General features: G+C 43.2%; 1 protein-coding gene across 3 annotated transcripts in view; it reads left to right on the top strand.

Annotated features, from left to right (window-relative positions):
* Positions 1-3,552: 3,552 nt before the first annotated feature.
* Positions 3,553-22,418, top strand: part of URI1 (URI1 prefoldin like chaperone) — a 90,273-nt gene continuing 71,407 nt past the window's right edge. Inside the window, exons 1-2 of one of the 3 annotated variants that reach the window (XM_039231945.1) lie at positions 3,553-3,625; positions 19,433-19,555. In XM_039231945.1, coding sequence (XP_039087876.1) covers positions 19,538-19,555 — 18 coding nt within the window. In that variant the 5' untranslated portion in view covers positions 3,553-3,625; positions 19,433-19,537. Of the gene's footprint in view, positions 3,626-19,400; positions 19,556-19,707; positions 20,118-22,418 lie in introns of those variants that run through there. The other 2 variants (XM_039231946.1, XM_039231944.1) reach the window with 2 other exon arrangements.

Here is a 22,418-nt window from a genome sequence, read left to right as displayed (position 1 = left end):
TTATCCATTATTGAGAGAGAAAGAAAGCACAAGCTGCGGAGAGGCAGATAGGGAGACATAGAATCTGAAGCAGGCTCCAGGCTCTGACCTATCAGCACAGAGCCCAATGCAGGGCTTAACGTGAGATCATCACCTGAGCCAGACACTTAACCGACTGAGCCACCCGGGCACCCCAGGTGTTCAACTCCTGATTGCAGCTTCGGTCATGATTTCATGGTTCATGAGTTGAAGCCCCACACCAGTTCTGTGCTGGCAGTGTGGAGCCTACTTGGGATTTTCTCCTCTCGGCCTTTCTCTCTCTGCCCCTCCCCTGCTCGTGCTCTCTCTGTTTCTCTCAAAATAAACAAATAAACATTTAAAAAAATTACTACGTACTGAGTTTTGGTAGATTATCAAAGATTATCTACAATTATCTGAAAAAGCTATTAAAATACTTCTCCCTTTTGCAATTATATATCCTGTGAGTCTAGATTTTCTTCATATTCTTCAACAGAAACAGCAGATGGAAGAAGATTGAAGGCAGAAATAGATCTGAGAATCCAATTGTCTGCTTTTAAGCCAGACATGACAGAGATTTGCAAAGCTGTAAAACCATAAATTTGAAGTTGGTTTTTAATAAAAATATTTTATTTATGCTAACATAATGTGGGTTTATAATTATTACTTTTAAGTGAATTAATATATATAAATTTTCTGTTTCAACTTATAGTAAATATCAACCAACCAATATAATATAAGCAACCAACCAATATAAATGAACAGAAACAAAAGGTCTTTGGTATCTTCGGTAACTTTTAAGCATGTGAAGTGTCTGAGATAGATATATTTGAGAATGCTGCTCTATGGAAAAACAGAGATGAATGAGACAAAGGACCAGAAACAACTTACACTATTGGCAACATCTTCATCTTCATCATCATCCACTGAATAATCAAATGATTCTGCGGTGCCAAGTCCTATCCTAAGCTCTTTACAAGTATCACCTCATTTAATTCTCACATCCACTCCATGAGATGGGTATAATTGCTATCACCCATTTTCCATATAAGGAAAGTGAGGCTCAGAAAGGTTTAGTAACTTGCAAGGTCCACAGCTACCAGGGGGGTAGGTCCCAGGTCTGTCTGATTCCAGGGTATCATTAATGTTCTGGTCTTAGAGTAGGTGATTGGCATCTGTGGAGTTGAAGGTAATACAGGCTTCCCGCTGATGTATTAATTCTTTGGTAAATATCGACATCAACGTATGCCTTCTGTGCTTTAAAAGAGCCTAAACTGCTTTGGATAAAACAATTCAGATGAAACAAGCACACACATACACACACCAAACCCTGGTACACTTAGATAGCCTCATTTCTCTGGAAAAGAAAGGACCCTTTGAGACAACTCCCTTCTCCGCAACCCTGGGAGTTACAAGGGCCCCTATTGTGAAGTCAGGGCCCCATCAGAACTAAGGGCCGTCAAAACACTAACGTCTGTGGTCCTGACTCGTTCTTGGACTCACTGTCTGCCGAGGAATGGGTTTCTAAGGGGGACTAACCAGAGCTGGCAGAAGAGGCTGCAGCTCCGCTAATAAAGGGCCTGGGGTTCGCACAACAAGCCCCCTACAGCAGCTCTATTAAGTGCAGTGCTGCACAGGAGAGGCCCAAGGCAGGCGGAGCAGGGCCCTGGAAAGAAATATGCCCGACCTAGGAAAAGGGGTGCCAGCAACCACGGACCTGTTCACGTGGAATCACAACACTTGCTTGCGGCCCGGGGACCTCAACTTCCTCTAAAGGCAGGAGACACAGATCTGGGAAACAAATGGCCTCTTCTGGAAACCCCTGAGGCTCCGAGGGTTGCTCACAGCTTTTTCCCCATGACCTCGATGCTTGCGGGTTCCCTGCTGCCTCGAGACAGCTCCACATGGTGGCTGGTCCCTGCTGTTCACCCTGCCCAGCACAGGAAGTCTCAGTGCATAAAACTCAGTGTCCCGAGAGACACTGCACGTGGATGAGTGTCTGCACAGGTGGGTCTTACCCTTCAGACTGGGCCTTTCCATGTGCAGTGAAAGAGAGGATTTCGTGTGATCCATAGGAAGGCAGTTTTTTTTCTTATTTTGTTTTTGCTTTTTGCTTAATAACTACTATTGCAGCAGCAATGTGTCTTTCTTTTTGCTCCTTCTTCCTAAATATTGAATATCTAAAATCGCCACTTCTAATAGATGTGAAGGGTATGAAGAACTAGGTACTCACCATCGTGCTTGAGAGAGAGAACACAATGGCATGTGGCCACCCCCCTTCCAATCGCTGTACCCTAACTCAGTGAACACACTCCTGAATCCTGTGGATGACTCTTGAGGATGACTCCTGAATATTATTTCAGATAGATGGGGATCTACTTCAGTTTGGGCTGTTTCCGATTTCTATAAATGGATTCCCACTCTATATGACTTTTTTTAATACATTTTTTAAAATACATTTTTCATCTGAGAGGTTATATGCTTATTTTACTGTGGTATTAGGTAAAAATATACATAACTAGCACATAAGCTCGTGATTTCATGGATATTATTGCTAAATTAAATCTTTACAGTAAAAATATGAGCTGAGTTAGATAAAAATATCAAATAAATATTAGTACAGGTGGCAAATGGATATGGCAAAAAGAATGAGGACATTGGAATGTGAATTAAATTCAGGAAACATGGTTTTAAGTAAAGACAGATAACATCTAAAATTGCTCTGGATTTTTAGAACACGTCTGCCTCAGTGTTGTCCTTTATAAGTCTAGGCCCCCTGTCACAAGCTCTAACTGGGCATGAGGAGAAGGTGCTTGAGTCCATGCTTACTCCCTTCTAGCTTCAGGCCACTTTCAGCCAGCCAGCTGGGTGGCCCCTTGCCTCCCAGATCTCAGCTCCCTGCTGGGACTGACCCCAAAGAAGGGCCCTCCTTACTGCTCCTCAGTGCATGGCCCCGGGGCCAGCCTGAGCAACCCACCTTAGATCAAGCTTTCTTCCTAGTCTCTGCTCTCAGGTGCCACTCCCTCAGGTGGGAGACTGCATTCATGGCCCCCATCCTTTACCGTTCTCTATATTCACGTTCTCTGCCAAGTAACTTTGCAGTGCTACCTGCTTATGTGGGAGCACCTGGCTCCTGCTCCGTTCCGTGGCTGTGCTCCACCCAGAGCAGGAAATGCTTCTATTAAGGAACCAAGTATTTCCACATCTTCACAAACATGCTGCATGGCTGGGCCAGTATAAGCTTGCCCAGCAGTGGGGGGAGGGGGCAGTGAGGGCAAATAGGGTCCTTTTTGCTCAGCCCAAGGAACAAGAGGCCCTCCTTCACGAACCCCATGGTCCTTCACCACATACTTCTCAGCAGACAGCTGTGTTAGCAGGGACTGGAGCTGAGGCAGGATGAGAGTGTAGGGATGTGTTGTGTCCTGGGGATGCTGGGGGAGTCTGGTGACATGCCTCTGCCCGACTCACAGACCGGAATCCTCATGTCTGCCAGGTTCTAGAGCCCTCTTGTGTCACAGGTGGGTATTCTTTCTGGGTAGCCCTCCAGCTCTTTTCTGGACTCCGTGATGTTAACATGATCTTTCTGCTCAGGATATCACGCCCCTGAAGGGGTTCAGCCTATGTGTTGGTGAGTTGACACTGACTTGTGCTATGGCTTCTCCTCTGCTGGGGTACCATGTGAGTGCTTCACTTTGGCTACACTGTGCAAACATTGGGGTTTTCTGTCATGGCTCTGCTAGTTTCTCCACAGGGAGAGGCAGTTACTTGCAATGTTGGCGTCTCTTCGCTAGTGTTCCGTGTACTGGCTCTATAAAGGAATGTGTGTGTTGTAGGACATTTTTGCCATATTTTAGCCACCAAGCATCCACTCCCTGGTCCTAATGGCATTGACTTCCTTCTGGTGAATATCCTTCCTCTCACTGTGGGAACCAGAGGGGCCAAAGCCTCCCTCTCCCAGCCCTGGCATGGCCAGACTTTGTCCTGGAAACTTGAGCTAGTGACGCAGGCATTGATGGGGCGGCCGGATGCTCCAATGGTCCCATGCTTGCTGGGGCAGAGGGAGCAGTGGTGCTGGCCAGGCTGTTCCTGTGTGAGTCAGGCTGGGGTAGCATTCCTTCTATTCACTGTCCCACACCCCAATCCCTCCCCACTCAGCCCTGGTAACACTATCCCTACTACTAACGCTTTAGATGAGCATTACTTATTTTTAAACTTGATCCAAATAGACTCACACAGTATGTGCCCCTGAGTCTCACTTCTCCCATCCAGTGCCATGTTCATACTGTATTTTCATCAGAGCTACCTATATGCGGGACCCAGTGCAAAATGAAAATGCAGGACCCCTTGTTCAAAACTTAAGAATTTGAAGATGTGACAGTGGAGCCTAAGTCCAGCCTGGGGCCCTTCTGAGTGCCTTTGGGACCACCACATAATGCATGAAGCTGGCCTGGTCTTCAATCACCTATTTGCTTGTGTGTCCTTGTGGGTGGAAGCTGGTCTGATGGGGACCACGTGGCTGCCATGAATGGAGTATGAGAGAGTCAGTGTTTCTTCAGGTCTTTTATACCCTTAACTCAGCTGAGCCTCACAGAGGCCCTGAGGCCTGCAGGGCTGGCGATCATTATAAGCATCAGGCCACTTCATAGATGCAGAGCTCAGACTAAAGATGCTACAGGACCACTCAAGTCCCACAGCGAGTGCAGGGGCTGAAACTTACCTCCACCCCCGTCCTCTGGCTCCAGAGAGCCCCTCTTGCCATTAAACCATGCCCAGCCTTGCTTGAGATCCTGCTATATGCCAAATGCTGGATTCATGATAAAGAGAAGAAATCCCCCTTGCCCACAGGAATTTACAATCCAAGTGGAAAACAAAGACAGGACTTACACACATGAAAAATTATTAACCAAGACATTTCTTCTTTTGGGGTGATGCTTGTAGCTGCAAGAACTATGGGTACTTTCTGCATCTCCAAGCAGCAGGAAGGGGAGGTCTGTGGCAGGACGGAGACTAAGGGCAGGCAGATGTGGCTGGACTCTGAACGGAAGAAGTCTGAAGACGGGGCCCCAGCCTGGCTTACACAATCTCAGTGCCTGGGACAGAGTCTGCTTAGCAGAGCTGGTCAAGGGCCAATCCCTGGATGTCCCAGGGCTCGGGGAGGGAGGGTCAGGCCCCCTGGTTTCCACAGTGGGATGAGGGAAATTCACCCTCTGTGGTTCTAGAGATGTTCTATTTTCTTGATCAAGGAGCTGATGATACAGGTGTGCTGACTTCATGAAAATTCACCAAGCTATGCACAGTATTTGTGCATTTTTCCACATGAACATTTCACTTCAATACCAAGTTAAGAGAAAATTTGTGAAAGAAATTGCATGCAGTTAAGGGAAATACAGAGTGCTGTGTTTAACCTACCCTTGGGTGCTCAGAGAAGGTTTCCCAGAAGAGGGTCTGATAAATGTCCTGAAGGAGGAAGCAAGAGGTGACGGTGGGGCTGTTCCTGGCAAAGAGGATGCATTCCTGTTATCTGGGAGGTAAGCAATGCCTGGTTGGGAAGAACATGGGCTAGTGGGTAAGACCTGCTCTGCCTCCAAGCTTGAGGAGGTGTAGAGGACAGGAGACACAAAGGCCAGCCTGTGTCAGGCTCCCAGACTTGCTGGCACCTTGGATGTATGTTTCTGAGCCATGAATCATTCTGAGCTTGAGAGTCCAGTTTCAGGGGGTGTGGTAGATGGGGTGGGAAATGGGAGGCAGGGAGATGCCACTGAAAAGGCCAATAGACTTTGCTAAGTGAGCAGTGATGGCAGTTGAGGCTAGGGGAGTGTAGAATAGGGAATGAATCCCAGAGACTGCTTTTTAAAATGGTATGTTTGGGGGATGTAACAGGCAAACACAAGTTCTTTGACATTTGTCCCATCAAGAGATGGAGTCTAACTGCCCACCTCTTGCACGTGGGTTGGCCTCGATGACTTGCTAGTGAAGAACTGGATGAGGCTGAAGTGATGCTCGGTGACTTCTGAAGCTGGACCAGATAAGGCAGTATAACTCCCACCTGGCTCTCCTTGGGAAGCTGGCCACCGTGCTGTAAGGAAGTTGGGGCCCCAGCTGGTTACTCTACTGAGGTTCCAAGAGCTGCCCAGCTGACCCCTGCCTACCTCCAGAACTGTGGTTTATGCCACTGTGTTTGGGTGGTTTGTTGGCAGCAAGAAAATGGCTCCCTTGATTGTTAAGCAGAATCAGCAGGAGAGCTTAAAAAATTTCCAATGCCCAGGCCAGATCCAAACATTAACATTCTTTGGAGCTCCTAGCATTCGGCCAAGGTTGAGAACCATTACTGTAGACCAAACCTAAGACTTGAGCAAGAGTTAGCTTCAGGAGATGCCTTCCCATTTCACCCCCTCCCCCAGCTTTCTTTTGTCCTTTTTGTTCTTGTTCGTCCCCCCCCCCCCATTTCCCTCTCTGGGCACATGAAAGCGATCCCCTTATACAGCAGGGACTTTGAAATCAGTGCTTCAGTCCCTGATGCTTGCGGTGTTTGTTTTGAAAGCAACATTGATGAATGGATGTGGAGGGGAAGCAGGGAGGCTCCCAAGGCTGGGAGTGTGAATAGGATTGCCAGATAAAATACAGGAGGCCCAGTTAGAGTTGAATTTCAGATAAACAGAGAATTTGTTTTTAGTACACATATGTTCCAAATGGTACATGGGAATACTAGAAAGTTTTGTATTGTTTATTTGAAACTCAAATTTTACTGAGTGTTCTATATTTTTATTTGTGAAATCTGACAACCATAAGTGTGAAGCCAGGTCAAGGTGATATTTGGGCTTCAACTGGGAACATCTGTAGATTCCTGAGTCTCTCAAAGGCAGGGCAGATACATCTCAGGAATCCTTAGGTCACTTCCCTTGGTGAGGCCCCAAGACAGAAGCAATAAATCCAAAACAGGCAGTTCTTGATTTGCATGATATTGTCTAACCAAACCCATGCTTATTGGCAACTGTACTGACATTTGCATGCAGTTTTTTATGTAAACGTAAATTTTTCAGATCCACTGGGGGATGCCTGGGAGTATCATTGCTGGGTTGTATGGTAAGTTTATGTTTAACTGTGCAAAAGTACCAAACTGCCTTCCAAAGTGGCTGCACCATTTTACATCCCCACCAGCAATCCGAGAGAGTTCCTGTTGCTCCATATCTCAGGCAGCAATTGTTGGTGTCTCTTGTTTGGGTTGTAGCCATTCTGATAGGTATGTGGTAGTGTCTCATTTCTATTTTATTTATTTATTTATTTATTTTTTTAAAATATTGATAATTATCTTTTATTTTATTTTATTTTTTTTTACAAATAGTTTATTGTCAAATTAGTTTCCACATAACACTCAGTGCTCATCCCCACAAGTGTCCTCCTCTATGCCCATCCCCCCTCCCCCCCCACATCCATCAGTCCTCAGTTTTTGTCAGCATTCAAGAGTCTCTCATGGTTTGCCTCTCTCCCTTTCCCCCACTATTTCCCCCCTTCTTCCCCCCCTTGGTCCTCCGTTAAGTTCCTCCTAATCCTCCTATACGTGCAAACATATGATATTTGTCCTTCTCTGCCTGACTTATTTCGCTCAGCATAACACCCTCAAGGTCCATCCATGTTGCTACACATGGCCAGATTTCATTGTTTCTCATTGCCATGTAGTATTCCATGGTATAGATAAACCACATCTTCTTGATCCATTCATTTCTATTTTAATTTGCATTTCCCCAATGACAAATGATGTTGAGCATCTTTTTATATGCTTATTTGCCATCTGTATATCTTTGGTGAAATGTTCAGATCTTTTGCCCGTTTTTAAATTGGACTGCTTGTTTTCTTATTGCTGAGTTTTAAGAATTCTTTATATATTCTAGATACAAGTCCTTTATCAGATATATGGTTTGCAAATATTTTCTCCAAGTCTGTAGCTTGTTTTTTTCTCAATCTCTTAACAGTATATTTTGCAAATGCTTTTAATTTTGATAAAGTACAATTCATCAATTTTTTCATTGCCAAAATCAAGGTCACATAGACTTTTTTTTAATGTTTCCTCCTAGAAGTTTTATAGGCTTGTATTTTGCATTTAAGTCTGTGATCTATTATGAGTTAATTTTGTATAACATATGAGATATGAATAGAGCTTTTTTTTTTGCAAATAAACGTCTAATTGTTCCAGCATCATTTATTAGAGAAACTATTCTTTCTCCATTGAATTGCCTTTGCACCTTTGTAAAAACTCAGTTGCTTATATTTGTACGCAACTATTTCTGGGCTCTCTATTTGCCCCATTGATCTGTGTGTCTGTCTCTTTGCTATTACCACATTGTTGGGATTCCTGTAGCTTTACAGCACAGTATACCACTATACACAATACACAGCACAATGTACAATAGTATAGCTTTGAATTCAGGTATGTGAGTATTTTTCAGTACGAGAGACCTACTTAAATGCACTCAAGAAGAAAAGGAGATTTGATTGAAAGGAACCAGGGACTTCTCATGTTGCTGCTGGGCCAGCAGGTCACCTGCTCTCCCAAGAGTGGTACTGGGCTGAGTCAAGAGCAGCTGATCCTCTTGGGGGATCTGCTTTCATCCTCATGGCCCAGCATCCCTGCAGCCTTCTGTGCTTTTGTATCACTCTCCACCCTCAGCTGGCCTGTCTCAGCACCTCTGGCCCCAGTGCCCTCGCTTACTCTCAACATGGACATCTCACAAACAGCAGAGAGCTGTGTTTTTGGCTAGCACACCGTTTTGTTTTATTTATAAATAAATAACTTATTTATTTATTTATACAGTTGAATTAGTTGCTGATATTTTCAGATTGGGTGATTTCACAAAGAAGCCCAGAAATCTGGCTTCTCCTGGATAATGGGATCATGCTGGGCCTGAATCCCATGAGTCAGCTGGAGCTAAGTAGTGGTTAGGTCCCTTGGGTGAACTGGATCTCTAGTCTGCTAGCCCCTCCAGCCCTCTTTGCTCAATTATGTAAGAAGGTCAGTCCCCTGCAGATTTCTGAGTGTGTAACCTCTTGTCTCAGGCTTCAGGGTTCCAGTCTAACAGAGAGAGCCAAGCAGTACAGCCAATTGAGACATCCACCCCAGAAACTGGGCAGAGTGTGGCAGCCAGGTCTCTGACTACAGGAATTATAATGACCAATGGCCCCAGCTGATAAGCTTGAAAGCCATTGTGAAGGCCATGCTTCCTATCTCATCACTGGACATGGTGGGGATGCAAAGTCAGACCTATTTCTGGGAGGCAGGGGGCTCCCTTTGGCGGCCATCTTTGGCATGAGGACTTCTCAAACCAGCCTTGCTGCACTTTCCTTAGAACTGCATTGCAATCTTAGATGCTTCTACCCAAATTTCCTTTCTTCCTTCACTTGGTGTCAAGACTACGCTATGGGCCAAAGTTCCTACAATTTCTTCTGGCTCCTCCCTCCCCCCATTTTCCCTCACAGGTGTTTCCCCTTATAAATTTCATCCATGTTAGTCTTATTTGGGCACCTGTTTCTCAGAAAACCAGGTCCAACCCAGGGGTGGGCGCCACTCAGCAAGTATGAAAGAACCAGATTCTTGGAGAAGGGGCTCTGGCTGTGGGTAAGAGAGATCTTGACCAACAGGTTTACCCCACCCTGTCCTTTGCTGGTAAAATGAAAGAATAGAATAGGACAACAAATCTCCCCAGTCCCATCCTGGTTTCTCTCTCCCCTCATGCTGTTACTCTGAGTCAGAAAGGCTCAGAGAAACCTCAGGGCCTGAGGTGGGCAATGGGAGGGTTTGTAAAGCCATCAAGGCTAAAGTCCCAATTTGCCAACTAAATGACCCAACTAACCATCTTTACCAAACTCCTTTGAGTACATGAAGTGTCACAGACATTTGCTTGGTTTCTGGTCACCCAGCATCCCTCCTTCTTCTTTTGGTACCTGTGCCTGAGGTTTGGGGGCATGTGGTGCTGGGTGCCAGTCCAGGTTTTGCTGTTCTCCAGCCACATGATTGGTTCAGGACAGGGCCTGTGACCTAGTTCAGAGTGAATGGGATGCTCTGAGCCTTTTGCTGGGAGACTGATGGTTCTCTTTCTCAGAGCAGGCAGAGGTACCCACTGGACCCTAGAAGTTGAGAGTCTGGAGCTCCCATACACCTGAGAATAATGTAGATGCAGTAAAAGGCAGGGTCCAGAGAAGAGAAAGCAAGCTCCATTGTTGTTGCTTAGGACTCTTAATAGAGCACAGCTGAAAGCTGACCCACTCCAGAACTTTTTGGTGTTGAGAGCCAATAAATTGTCTTTTAAACGAACATAGTTTGTAACACATTCGCAGATTAATAAATTCTAATTGACACTGGCATTTGATCATCCACTAAATGGATCATTTAGGACTCTCATCTTTCTTCTTCTGATATTATCACTTGATGGTCAGCTACCTTCTACATCAGGGAAAAAGTAGGTCAAAAAAATAAAAATTTTGAAAAGGCAAGGAATATCCAGGCTCCTGGGGGTCAGCAGCTCTTGTTGAAGCCCTGGAGCTTGTAGTGGGCATGCGAGGCTTTGCCTGCATAGCATCCTCTCCTCTGTTTTCAGATTTTCTCTGGGGAGACACCTTCTCCTACCTACACTCATTATGTTTAGAATGGAGTTGGTCCATCCCCTCCTCTTGGGCTCTCGGTGTGGACAATTAAGCCAACCAGTTTAGGAAGAAAGAGGTACCTTCTTCCCTCTGAGATTGCTAAATATGTACAATGATGACTAGGAATGTTGGGAAACGTCAGAATGAAGCTGACACAAAAGAGGAGGAGAAAGACATATCTGTGACTGTATACTGAGTTCCTGGGCCTAGCCTTACCTGAAACTATCACTGAACTTTTCAGTTACATGAGGCAACAAAGCCCATTGCTTTCTTTCTTTTGGTGGGAAAAAATACCATAAAATGTATTATATTAGCCGTCTTTAAGTATCCAATTCAGTGGCATTGAGTACATTCACAATGTTGTGTAACATTTAACAAATGTTGTGTCACCACTAGTTCCGTAACTCTTTTATTACTCCAGAAAGACTCTGTAACCATTAAGCCATAGGAATTTATTTTCTCATAGTTTGGGAGGCTAGGAGTCCATGATCAAGGTAATGATCAAGCAAGTTCAGTTTCTGGTGAAAGATTTTTTTCCCAACTTATAGATGACTGCTTTTTCACTGTGTCCTCACATGGCCTTTCCTTAGTGTGTGTGTGTAGAGAATGAGCTTTCTGGTGTCTCTTGTTGTAAGGACACTGATCTTACTGGATCAGGGCTTATTCTCGTGATGTCACTTTTCCTTAATTACTTCCACAAAGGACCTATCTCCAAATTCAGTACATTGAGGGTTAGAGCTTCAACATATGAATTTTGGGGAAACCTTCAGTCCATAACAGTTCTCCTCTTAGCAATAACAAGTCTTCCAACCCATAAACATTGATGTATTTCCATTTATTTGTGTTTAATGTCTTTCAAGAATGTTTTGTAGTTTTTAGTGCACAATTCTTTATGGCTCCTTAGTTCAATTCATTACTAAATATTTTTTATGCTAGCATAAGTGAGATTTTAAAAATTTCCTTTTCAGATTGTTCATTGTTAGTGTATAGAAATATAACTGATGATTGTGTGTTGATGTTGTATCCGATGACTTTGTTGAGTTTGTTAGCTCTAAGGTATTTTTTTTGTGTAGATTCTTTATGGTTTTCAATGTATAAAATCATATCATCTACCAAAATAAATAATTTTATTATTCTTTTCCAATTGACTTCCTTTTATTTCTTTATCTTGCCTCATTGCTTTGGCTAGAACTTCCAGTACTATGTTAAACAGAAGTGGTAAAAGTAAACATCCTTTTCTTGTTTCTGATCTTAGAGGAAAAACTTTGTCTTTCACCCTTGAGGATGTTACCTATGGGTTTTTCATATATGGCCTTTATAATGCTGAGGTTTATTTATTTTTTTATCATGGAAAGGTGTTGGATTTTATTAAGTGCTCTTTCTGCATCAATTTAGATTATCATGTGATTTGCTTTCCTTTGTTCTATTAATGTGGTATATTACATTGATTGATTTTCATATGGTGAAACACCTTTGTATTCCTGGGATAAATTCTACATAGTCATGGTATATAATCTTTTTAATACGCTGCTCAACTGGTGTGTTCATATTTTGTTGAGGATTTTTGCATTAATATTCATAAGGATTTTGGTCTAGATTTTTCTTTTTTCTTTCAATATTTATTTATTTTGAAAGAGAGAGACTGACTGAGAGAGGAAAGAGAGCCTGACATGGGGCCCTATCCCACAGATGATGGGCTCTCTCTATCCCCAGATCATGACCTGAGCTGAAACTGAGAGTCTATCACTTACCCCACCGAACCACCCAGACACCCTTATAGTTTTCTTCCTTTCAGGGCCTTGGTGACCTCATAGAATGGATTCCTTCTTCAATATTTTGGAAAAGTTTTAACAGAATTGATGTCTATTTTTAAAATGTTTGGTAGAATTTACCTTTGAAACCATTTGTTCTGGATTTTTTTTGTTGTTGTTGGTAGGATTAGTGATTCATTCTTCTTGTTAATGGCCTTTTTATAATTTTCTATTTTTCCTTGAGTCAGTTTGTATTTTTCTAGGGATTTTTCCATTTCAAGTAGACTTATACAATTTGTTGGCATGTAATTGTTCATAGTATTCTTGTATAATTTAATTTCTGTAAAATAGCTAGTAGTATCCAATTTTCATTTCTGGTTTTAATAATTTGAGTCTCTCTTTTTCTTAATCTAGTAAAGGTACGCCACTTTTGATGATATTTATTTGAAGAATAAATTTTGGTTTCATTAATTTCTTCTACTATTTTTTATTCCCTGTTTCTCCCTAGTGTAATTAATCTTTGTTATTTTTTTCAAATGCTAGCTTTGGATTGTTTGCTTTTTTTTCTTGTTCCTTGTGGAATACAGTTAGATTATTGGTGTATTAGTTTGCAAGTCCACCATAACAAAATACCACAGGCTTGGTGACTTAAACAGCAGACATTTATTTTTTCATAGTTCTCGACGATATAAGTCCAAGATCAAGGTGTGACTAGGTTGGTTAAGACTGATGCCTCTCTCTTTGGTTACCAAACAGCTGCCCTCTTGCTGTCCCTTCACCTAACCATTCCTCTGTGGACACATGCCTCTTTTGTCTCTAAATATCCCCTTCCTTTTTTTAATGTTTATTTTTGAGAGGGAGAGGAGGGGCAGAGAGAGAGGGAGACAGAAAATCTAAAGCAGGCTCCACACTATCAGCGCAGAGACGATGCGGGTCTCTAACTTACAACCTGGAGATTACGAACTGAGCTGAAGTCAGACACTTAACCAAAGTTAGATGCTTAACCAACTGAGCCACCTGGCTTTCCTCTAAATATCCACTTCTTAAATTGGATTAGGGCCCACTCTAATGGCCTAATTTGAAATTTTTTTTAAATGTTTTTTATTTATTTCTGAGAGAGAGAGACAGCGTGGGCAGGGGAGGCTCAGAGAGAGAGGGAGACACAGAATCCGAAACAGGCTCTAGGCTCTGAGCTAGTTATCAGCACAGAGCCCAACATGGGGCTCGAACCCACAAACTGTGAGATCATGACCTGAGCCGAAGTTGGATGACCAACCGACTGAGCCACCCAGGCACTCCTCTAATGGCCTCATTTGAATGTATTCACCTTTTAAAGCCCTTTCTTCAGACATAGTCACATGAGGTACCAGAGGTTAGGACTTCTACATGTGAATTTGAAGGGGTGACAATTCAGCCCATATCACCATCCTTTTACTCTCAATTCTTTTGTGTCTTTCAATCTAAAGTGAGTTTTTTGTAAATAGATCAATCATTTAAAAAACCCATTCCACCAATCTCTGTGTTTTAACTGGACTGTTTAATCCATTTACATTTAAAGAAATTATTGATAAAGAATAGTTCTGCCATGTAGCTATTTTTGTGTGTGTACCTTTTTTTGTTCAATTCCTACATTTTTATATTTATTAGATTATTTTGTAGTGTATCATTTTGATTCCCTTCTTTCCTTGTAGGTATATATTTTAGTTACTGTAGTAGTAGTTGCCTTATGAACTATAATTAACATCTCGAACTTATAACATCCTAGTTTGAATAATACCAATTTAGTTTCAATAGTGTACAAACACTGTGCTCCTATACAGTTTTGTCCTTCTCCCTTTATATTGTTATTGTCCCAGATCACATTTCTATACATTGTGTGCCCATTAACATAGATTTATGTTTATTGTTTTATGCATTTGTCTTTTAAATTGTAGTTGAAAATAGAGGAATTACAAACCAAACCTATGGTAATACTGGCTTTTATATTTACCTGTGTAGTCACTACTTTTTTTAAATTGTTATTTTTATTAAAAAATTTTTTTTGTTGTCCCTCCTTTTATCAATGTTCTCTATTTCTCATATGACTTTGAGTTATTGTCTAGTGTTCTTTTATTTCAGCCATACAGAGTCACTTTAGCAATTCTTATGAAGCAGTTCTACTAGTCATGAACTCCTGCAGTTTTTATTTATCTGGAAATGTTTTAATTTCTCCTTCATTCTTGATAGTTTATCTAAGATAGAATTCTTTGTTGAGAGGTTGTTTTTTACTTTCAGAACTGAATATGCCCTTTGGCCTCCATGATTTCTTTTTTCTTTTTTAAACAGGAGGTGCTTTTTTGGTTTATACGGGTTTAAAAATTTATTTTTATTTTTATTTTTTTATTTTAGAGACAGAGTGAGAGCATGAGCAGGGAGAGGGGCCAAGGAGGAGGGGGAGAGAGAGACAGAGAGATTGAGAGAGAGAGAGAGAGAGAGAGAGAGAGAATCTTAAGCAAACTCTATGCTCAGTGTAGAGCCTGATGCAGGGCTCAGTCCCCATGACTCTGGGATCATGACCTGAGCTGAAATCAAGAGTCCAACACTCAACCAACTGAGCCACCTGGTGCCATGGCCTACATGATTTCTGATTAGAAATCAACTGTTAATCTTATTGAGGATTCCTTGTATGTGACAAGTTACTTATCACTTGTTGCTTTCAAGATTGTCTTTTTTTGTGTGTTTTGAGAATTTGACTATAGTGTGTCTCAGTTATAGACACCTCTTTGAGTTTATCTTGCTTGAAGTTCCTTAGGCCTCTTGGATGTGTGTATTGAAATCTTTCATCAAATTTAGGAAGTTTTCAGCCATTATTTTTTCAAAAAATTTTTGTCCCTTTCTGTCCTAGAACTCCTATTGTGCATATTGTTGGCATGCTTGGTGGTGTCCCCCAGGCTCACAGGCTCTGTTCATATCTTTTTTTTTTTTCCTTTCTATGCCTGACTAGATAACTTTGAGTGCCTTATATTCAAGTTTTCTGATTATTTCTTCTGCCTGCTCAAATCCTTTTGGCTCTTTCTAGTCAATTTATTATTTTATTTTTTATTTATTGTATTTTTCAGCTCTAGGGTTTCTATTTTGTTCCTTTTCATAATTTTGATCTCTTTATTGCCATTCCCTATTTGTTCATACATTTTTCTTGTGGTTTCCTTTAGTTCTTTGTCTGTGATTTCCTTCAGCTTATTAAGCATGTTTAGGACAGTTGATTTAATGTCTTTGACTAATATTTCCAATGTCTGGGCTTCCTTAAGGATGGTTTATAATTATTTTTTTTTCCTGTGAATTGGCTTTACATCTTGGTTTTGGGTATGTTTTGTATTGTTTGTTGACAACTAGATATTTTGAGTATTATTATGTGGTTAACTCTGGAAATCCGATTTTCCTGCTCCTTAGGGATTGCTGAGTTTTGCCTGTTGAAGGTTGTTGTCATTTCTTTAGTGATTTTTCCAAACTACCTTTCAAAGCATATTCCTTGGTATGTGCAGTCATTGAAGTTTTTTTTCTGTTATCTCTACAGCCGTCCAGTGACTTGATGAAGATTTACTTAAAACAAAGTGTTCTGTCCCTTTAAATCTTCTGATAGATGCTGGCAGGGGAAAAGGCTGCAATCCCAGAAGGCCAGTGTCCACCTGTGTCTCAGGGAGTTGGTAGACTGACTGAAATGTTTCGGAGGACAATGACCTTACTGCCCACACTGGCATCAGCCAACCACTCCAGGAATGGTGGCTGCTAATGCAACAGCTGCATAGTGGGGTCCTGGCTGAGGAATGAGGCATGGCAGCTGGTTCTCACCCCTCCCCCATCACTATCCTCCCACCAACAGGTAGTGAGTAACCTTTTCTTTTATCATGCACTCTCCTGGTTTTTTAATGTATCTGTTCAGGTTCCAGAGTTTCAAAATAGTTGACTCTTGAGTGTTTCCATTTCCAACTGACAGTTGTTTTTGTTTGTTTGTTTGTTTGTTAGGTTTATTTTGAGAGAGAGAGAAAGAGAAAGAGAGAGAGAGAAAGAAGGGGAGGGCCAGAGAGAGAGGGAGAGAGAGGATCCCAGAGGCCCTGCACTGTCAGTGCTGAGTCCCTCGTGGGGCTTAAACTCACAAACCATGAGATCATGACCTGAGCCGAAACCATGAGTTCGACACTCAACTGACTGAGCCACCCAGGTGCCCCTCCAACTGACAGTTGTTTTGATGAAGGGACTGATCCTTAGGGCCTTCTACTCTACCATTTTGCCTCATGTCCTTCTGAATCCCTCTTTTTAAAAGTTTTGTTTTTTTCCATAAGTCACTTTGAGTTTCTATTACTGGCTTCTGAGAGATGGCAACAAACTGTAGCAACTGTCATGCTTGCTGCTATGTGCTTTTCAGATTTAAAAATGATTTCATCCCTTTCCTTGGAGGGGAGGCTTATGTGTACCGAAAAACCGCATACGACAAGGATTGAAGTGATCAGTGTCAATCCTAAGGATAAGCAGATGAAATACTAGGGGAACTTCATGGAGGGCATAATCTTTTGACCTTGGGGTTAAGGACAAACCTCCTATAGAATTATAAGAACCTCATCTAAGGTCTTTGGCCCTCCCTTGACTACTAGATCCACAGACAGTTCTGGTGCCTGCTTGATCACCTCTTGCTTCCCACGCACAGGGGAGGGCCTGGTACATGGAAGGGAGTCAACAATGTTTGCTGAAATTTAACTTTGTTTTATTGAAGGTGTTTTGGGGTGGCTGATATTCACCTGGATGAGTGATTATAATTTGAGGGATTTTAGATGGATGGAGGAAGTTTTCACTGTCAGCTTTAATACTTGAGATCACCATCATTCTTCAAGCCAACCCTGAGGCAGGGATAGCTCTAAGACTTGTACAACAGAATGAACCTCAGGAGGTGGTTAAATGTCTTGCCTAAGCCTTGTCAGCAGGCAAGTGACAGAGCTGGGACTACAACTTGGGTCTGTCTGGGTTTTACAGTTCAAGTTTTTCTGCTGTTACTTCTGAGCTCTTAGGACCGAGTGAAGGAAGCGGCATATGTTCATGGAATGTCTACCAAGTCCCTGTTCTGACGGAGCTAGTGTTCCAGTGTGAAGAGACGGTAACGAGTACAGAAGCAGATAAAACTGATAATCCTAAAAGGGATACGTGCTATGAGGAAAATTTAAAAAGTGAGGTGCTGGAGGATGCCTGGATGAGAAGGGAGTGTCTTCTACAGACAGGGTATCAGGGAAGCTTTTTTATTTGAATCAAGGCCTGAGTGATGTAAAGGAGTAGACCGTGCAAAGATCCAGCAGAAGTATTGCAAGGAGAAAGATCAGTCAGTGCTAAGACCCCAAGGCGGGAGAAGAGCAAAACCATCATGGTTGGTATGAATGGCAGGGGGCTTGCAAAGCGGTGGTAAAAGTGGGTCAGATATAATGCAGATTCTAGTAGGACATCTGGATTTTATTCTAGTAGCAGTGAGAAGTCATGGAGGGCTCAAACAGGGAGAGTGATATGATCTGGTTATTTTTTTTTTTTTTAAATTCTTTTTTTTTCTTTTTTATTTATTTCTGAGAGAGAGAGACAGTGTGAGCAGGGGAGGGTCAGAGAGAGAGGGAGACACAGACTCCAAAATAGGCTCCAGGCTCTGAGCTGGCAGTCAGTACAGAGCCCGACGCGGGGCTCGAACCCATGAACCGCGAGATCGTGACCTAAGCGAAAGTCGGGCGCTCAACCGACTAAGCCACCCAGGCGCCCCTGATCTGGTTATTTTTAAAAGCTCCCTCAGGCTGCTGAGCTGAGAATAGATTGGGGGTGCATGAATCAGAGTCTTTGGCTGCTAGTGATATAAAATATGATGCAAACTGCCTTAATCCATCAGATAATTTACTGGCCTCTTTAACCAGAAGTGCAGAGGTAATGTAGACTTCGAGAGCAGAGTTGGCTGCTTCAGCCCTGAGTCAAGTGCTGTGATATAGTCAAGAACTCAAGTTCTGTCTCTGCTCTGCTGACCACAGAGTCAACTTCATTGTGAGTCTAGGAGGTGGCCGGGTGGTTTTACTAGAGTGGAAATACACAGGGCCATAGGTCCTGTACTTCCCCACCAAGGGATGGATAGATTTTTTTACGGAAACACTTTCAAAGAATGAAGGAGAATGTTTTCAGAAGCCTTCAGGAAATCTCTATTTGTGAGGTATCACATGCCCATTCTGGAATCAACCGTTTACAGGGAAAGTGCATTGCCTTTAGACTGGAGCTGGGGGTGGGTCAGCTTCCCAAAGGCACAGGAACTATGTGGGCTAGGGTAGACCAGCCAAAGGAGGGAGATGGACAAAGGGCAGCTAATAAAGTCCATTACAGAGGGCAAGAGTGGAGGCAGGGAGGCCAGAAAAGAAGCTACTGAGGAGGCTGAGGATAGAGAGATGATGGTGGAGATAGAGGACGTGATAACGAGAAACATTCAGATTCTGCCTCTTTCAAAGGTGTTGGATATGCAGTGAGGAAAGAGGAATTAACATTTACCATTTGTCCAAGTCTTCCTTGAGTCTTTCTTTGAAGCATATGGAAAAAGGGTGAATCTGGACTGGAGAGCTGGCCAATAGAGAGGGAAGAGAAACAGCAAGCAGGTACACAAAGGTGTAACCTGAAGATACCTCCCAGCCAATGCCCATCTGTACAACGCTGAACAAACAGGATCCATTGCTACTGTTAGGAACTGGAGCAGAGGTGGTGCTTAGGGCAAGGCCAGTTCCGGCTAGTTAAGCATTAATTGGGTGCCTACTGTGTCCAGAGGGTGTAACGAGAAACAGAACATAGTTTTGAAGTAATAGAAAAAGTGTGGGCAAAGTTATCCTTGAAAAATCACTTAAATAGTCCAAACATAGCACTATATTAATATAAGCACAGTAATTAATACATATGCAAAATATAATTGCATTTTTTAATTCATTAAACAGGCACAAGAAAGAGTTGAACTTGCTAAAATTAAATTATGTTCTTACAAAGCAGCTTTGGTGCATGAATTAACCTTCTACCGCCAGATGCAGCGCTAAACGACTTGAAGACGAAGAGGGCACAAGGCTCATCTCCAGGTTCACTCACTCAGCGTGGACCCCGGATAGAATAAAAGCTTCCAGAGGGCTACAATGCAGCTCATCCTCGGGGTAAGCCCGCCTCAGCCCCGCCGCTCCTGCACCACGTGACCCGCTAGGGGGCGGGGCCATGGGCGGAGGCTGCGCGCGCGCTTCCCGGCGTGCCGCGCGGGGCGGAGCGAGGGGCGGAGCCTACGGGGGAGGCGCGGAGGAGGCGCGGCCGCCACAGGACGGCTGTCTCGGCCCGGCCACCGGACAGGCGCCTGAGGCTCTCACCGGCCCGCCGGCTGCTTCGAGCCCGCGGCGGCGGCGGCGGCGGGCGGCATGCGCGTGTGAGATGCGGCCGCGGGCAGCCCGGACGCGAGCAGCGGCCGCCGCGGCAGCGGAGAAGGCAGGCGCGGCCTCCTCAGCGAGGGGCACGCAGTGCATGAGGGCGAGCACGCGGGTGCTGGGCAGCCGCCGGCCACGCCGCCTCCATAAACATTTGTTTAGGACTCGTTCGCCCCGCTGAGGTACCGGCGCCCCCGCCATGGAGGCCCAGTCCGACCTCGGGCCCCACGCCTCGGCCTCGGCCTCTGCCGCGGCGCCGCTGCGCGCCCCGGAGGTGGCGCGGCTCCGAGAGGAGCAGGAAAAGGTAACAGGCCGCGCTCCGGGCCCCGCGCTTCCGCGGGTGGTCTCGGGAGGCGCCCGCTCCCCCGCACGTCCTCGGCGCCCGGACCCCTCTCCAGGGCTGGGGCCCTGCTCGGGGTCCGCTACCCCCCGCCCGCCCCGACGGCCTCTCCTTCCCGCTGTGGGCCGCAGCCTTCTGCTCCCAGGCCCAGCTCCACCCTGACCGGGTACCGGGGAGGAGCACAGCCTCCGTGCTTGGAGAGAGAAAGTGTTGGGAGAAACTTTTGTCACGTGCTTTTGTTGTCTTTTGTCTGGAGCCCTTTGACCTTCCAGGGGAGGGAAGGGATGGGGAAGAGGGAGGTGACTGCCTATTTAAGTTGCATATCAAAGTGAGTTTTTAGACCTAATACTGACGGCAGTGCGTGGGAAGTTTTTGGTTTGGGGTTCGCGGTAAATGGAGTGCTCACCTTATTAACTTTTTAAAAATCGTTGCAAAAATGTATACACATCGTTGCTCTTTATCAGATTGCATGCAGTGCAAACTTTGTTTCGTGTTTGTCAGAGTGGAACGCAATTTTATTAAATTTTAACTTTAATCGTGTAAGTTTTAATCTGCCAGTGTATAGGGACGAAAATTTTGCATTTCCTAGTGGGATTGTAATTTGAAGAAGTATGTCCTATTTAAGAAATACGGTGTTGTTTAATTTGAGGTTTTTTTCCTTTAAATTTTGTAGCATTTCAGGCTCTCCAGAAAGTTTGAAATTCTTTATTTGAAGAGCAGTATTTACTTAAAATGTCCTATGTCATATTGAGAGGATCATGGTTAAAAGGGAGAGGAGATGTTTCAAAAGTGTAAACAATGCCCTAACTTTGTCTATTGAACATTCCTGTATAAAAATAACCACCTGACAGGTGTACAAATTTCCTCAGTTCAGCTAGATGAGGGGCTTTTGGTAGAACCTAAAAAATCCTGGTTTGCTTGGAAACCACCTGTTAGGAGGAACTGTGGGGATCTTTCCTACTTTCCACTTTGCTCTGGTTCTAAATTATTTTCTGCATTGGATTTCCTTTTCTGAGAGCCATGTTTTTCTAATGTCATATACAACTGCCAGGTTTATTATTTTTTAATTTTTGTTTATTTTAATGTGTTTTATTATTTCTTATTTCTGAGAGAGAAAGAGAGAGACAGCGTGAGCAGGGTCAGAGAGAGAGGGAGACAGAATCTGAAGGAGGCTCCATGCTCTGAGCTGTCAGCACAAAGCCCGACACGGGGCTCGAACCAACTAACCGTGAGATAATGACCTGAGCAGAAGTCGAACGCTTAACCGATTGAGCCACCCAGGCGCCCCACAACTGCCAAGTTTTAAACTTGGCTTTTTTTTTTTTTTAAATCCATCAAGTTTTGTGTTATTTAATTTATAAGATGTTAATAGATTATAATTTTTCTTTTTTGAAGAGAAAAAGAAGGGAAAAAAGACAGCCCTTCATGAAACCAATTTGTTCTTTTTTGGAAAATCATTTATATTTTTTGTTCTTTTTGGAAATATGAAACAGACCCTTAGAAGATGGGTTCCCATTGCCTTTAGTCTATAGGGGAATTACTCATCTCCTTCATAGTATAACATGTGCATAATGCTCACTTGATGTTTCCTTCTATTTGTCATAGTAAAAGAGAAACCCTTAGTTTTATTCTGATGTTAGTGAGGCGGAAATACCAAGGATACATTTTGGGGTGCTCTGAACAGCTTTCTGGAATAGTATCTAGTTACATTTGAAAACTGTCTTTCCAGTTACAGGCCTGTGGGAATCTAAAAAACCATTTTCAGTAGACATTGACTGTGTTACCAAATTACTTTTCTGTGTTATGTTAATGTTTTGACACATAAAAAAAAGCATGTGCGTGTGTGTCATGGGAATGTAAAATTCCCAGGTGATAAAACCCTTTGGTAAATAGACTGCACGGTATTTTAAAGGATCTGCTTCAGTGAACAGGAGACTCATAATGCCACAAAATATCTTAGTCAGATAGCTATACTTTATTATAGCTTAGTATAGGAAAAATTTATATAGTAAATACTTAGTTATTTTGTGAGGGACCGTATTTAGGCTTTAAAGCCAACACAACTGTAGTACGGTGAACTCTCGTAAAATAGAAGTGTTTGGATATTCTTGGAATGAAAAAGGGAAGAATATCACTTAGCATTTTTTAAAAAATAGAAATCCAGTTAAATGTGCTTTAGTACTCGGGTTTTTCCAGTGGTTTTCCCATTGTGAGAGAGAATTAATGCCTGAAGAAAATGATTTGATTCTTTTTTCTTTTTTTGGT

The sequence above is a fragment of the Hyaena hyaena genome, unplaced genomic scaffold, assembly GCF_003009895.1.
Source record: "Hyaena hyaena isolate Hyena2069 unplaced genomic scaffold, ASM300989v1 scaffold_61, whole genome shotgun sequence".
NCBI classification, from domain to species: Eukaryota; Metazoa; Chordata; class Mammalia; order Carnivora; family Hyaenidae; genus Hyaena; species Hyaena hyaena.
This window is presented reverse-complemented; position numbering and strand designations above follow the sequence as displayed.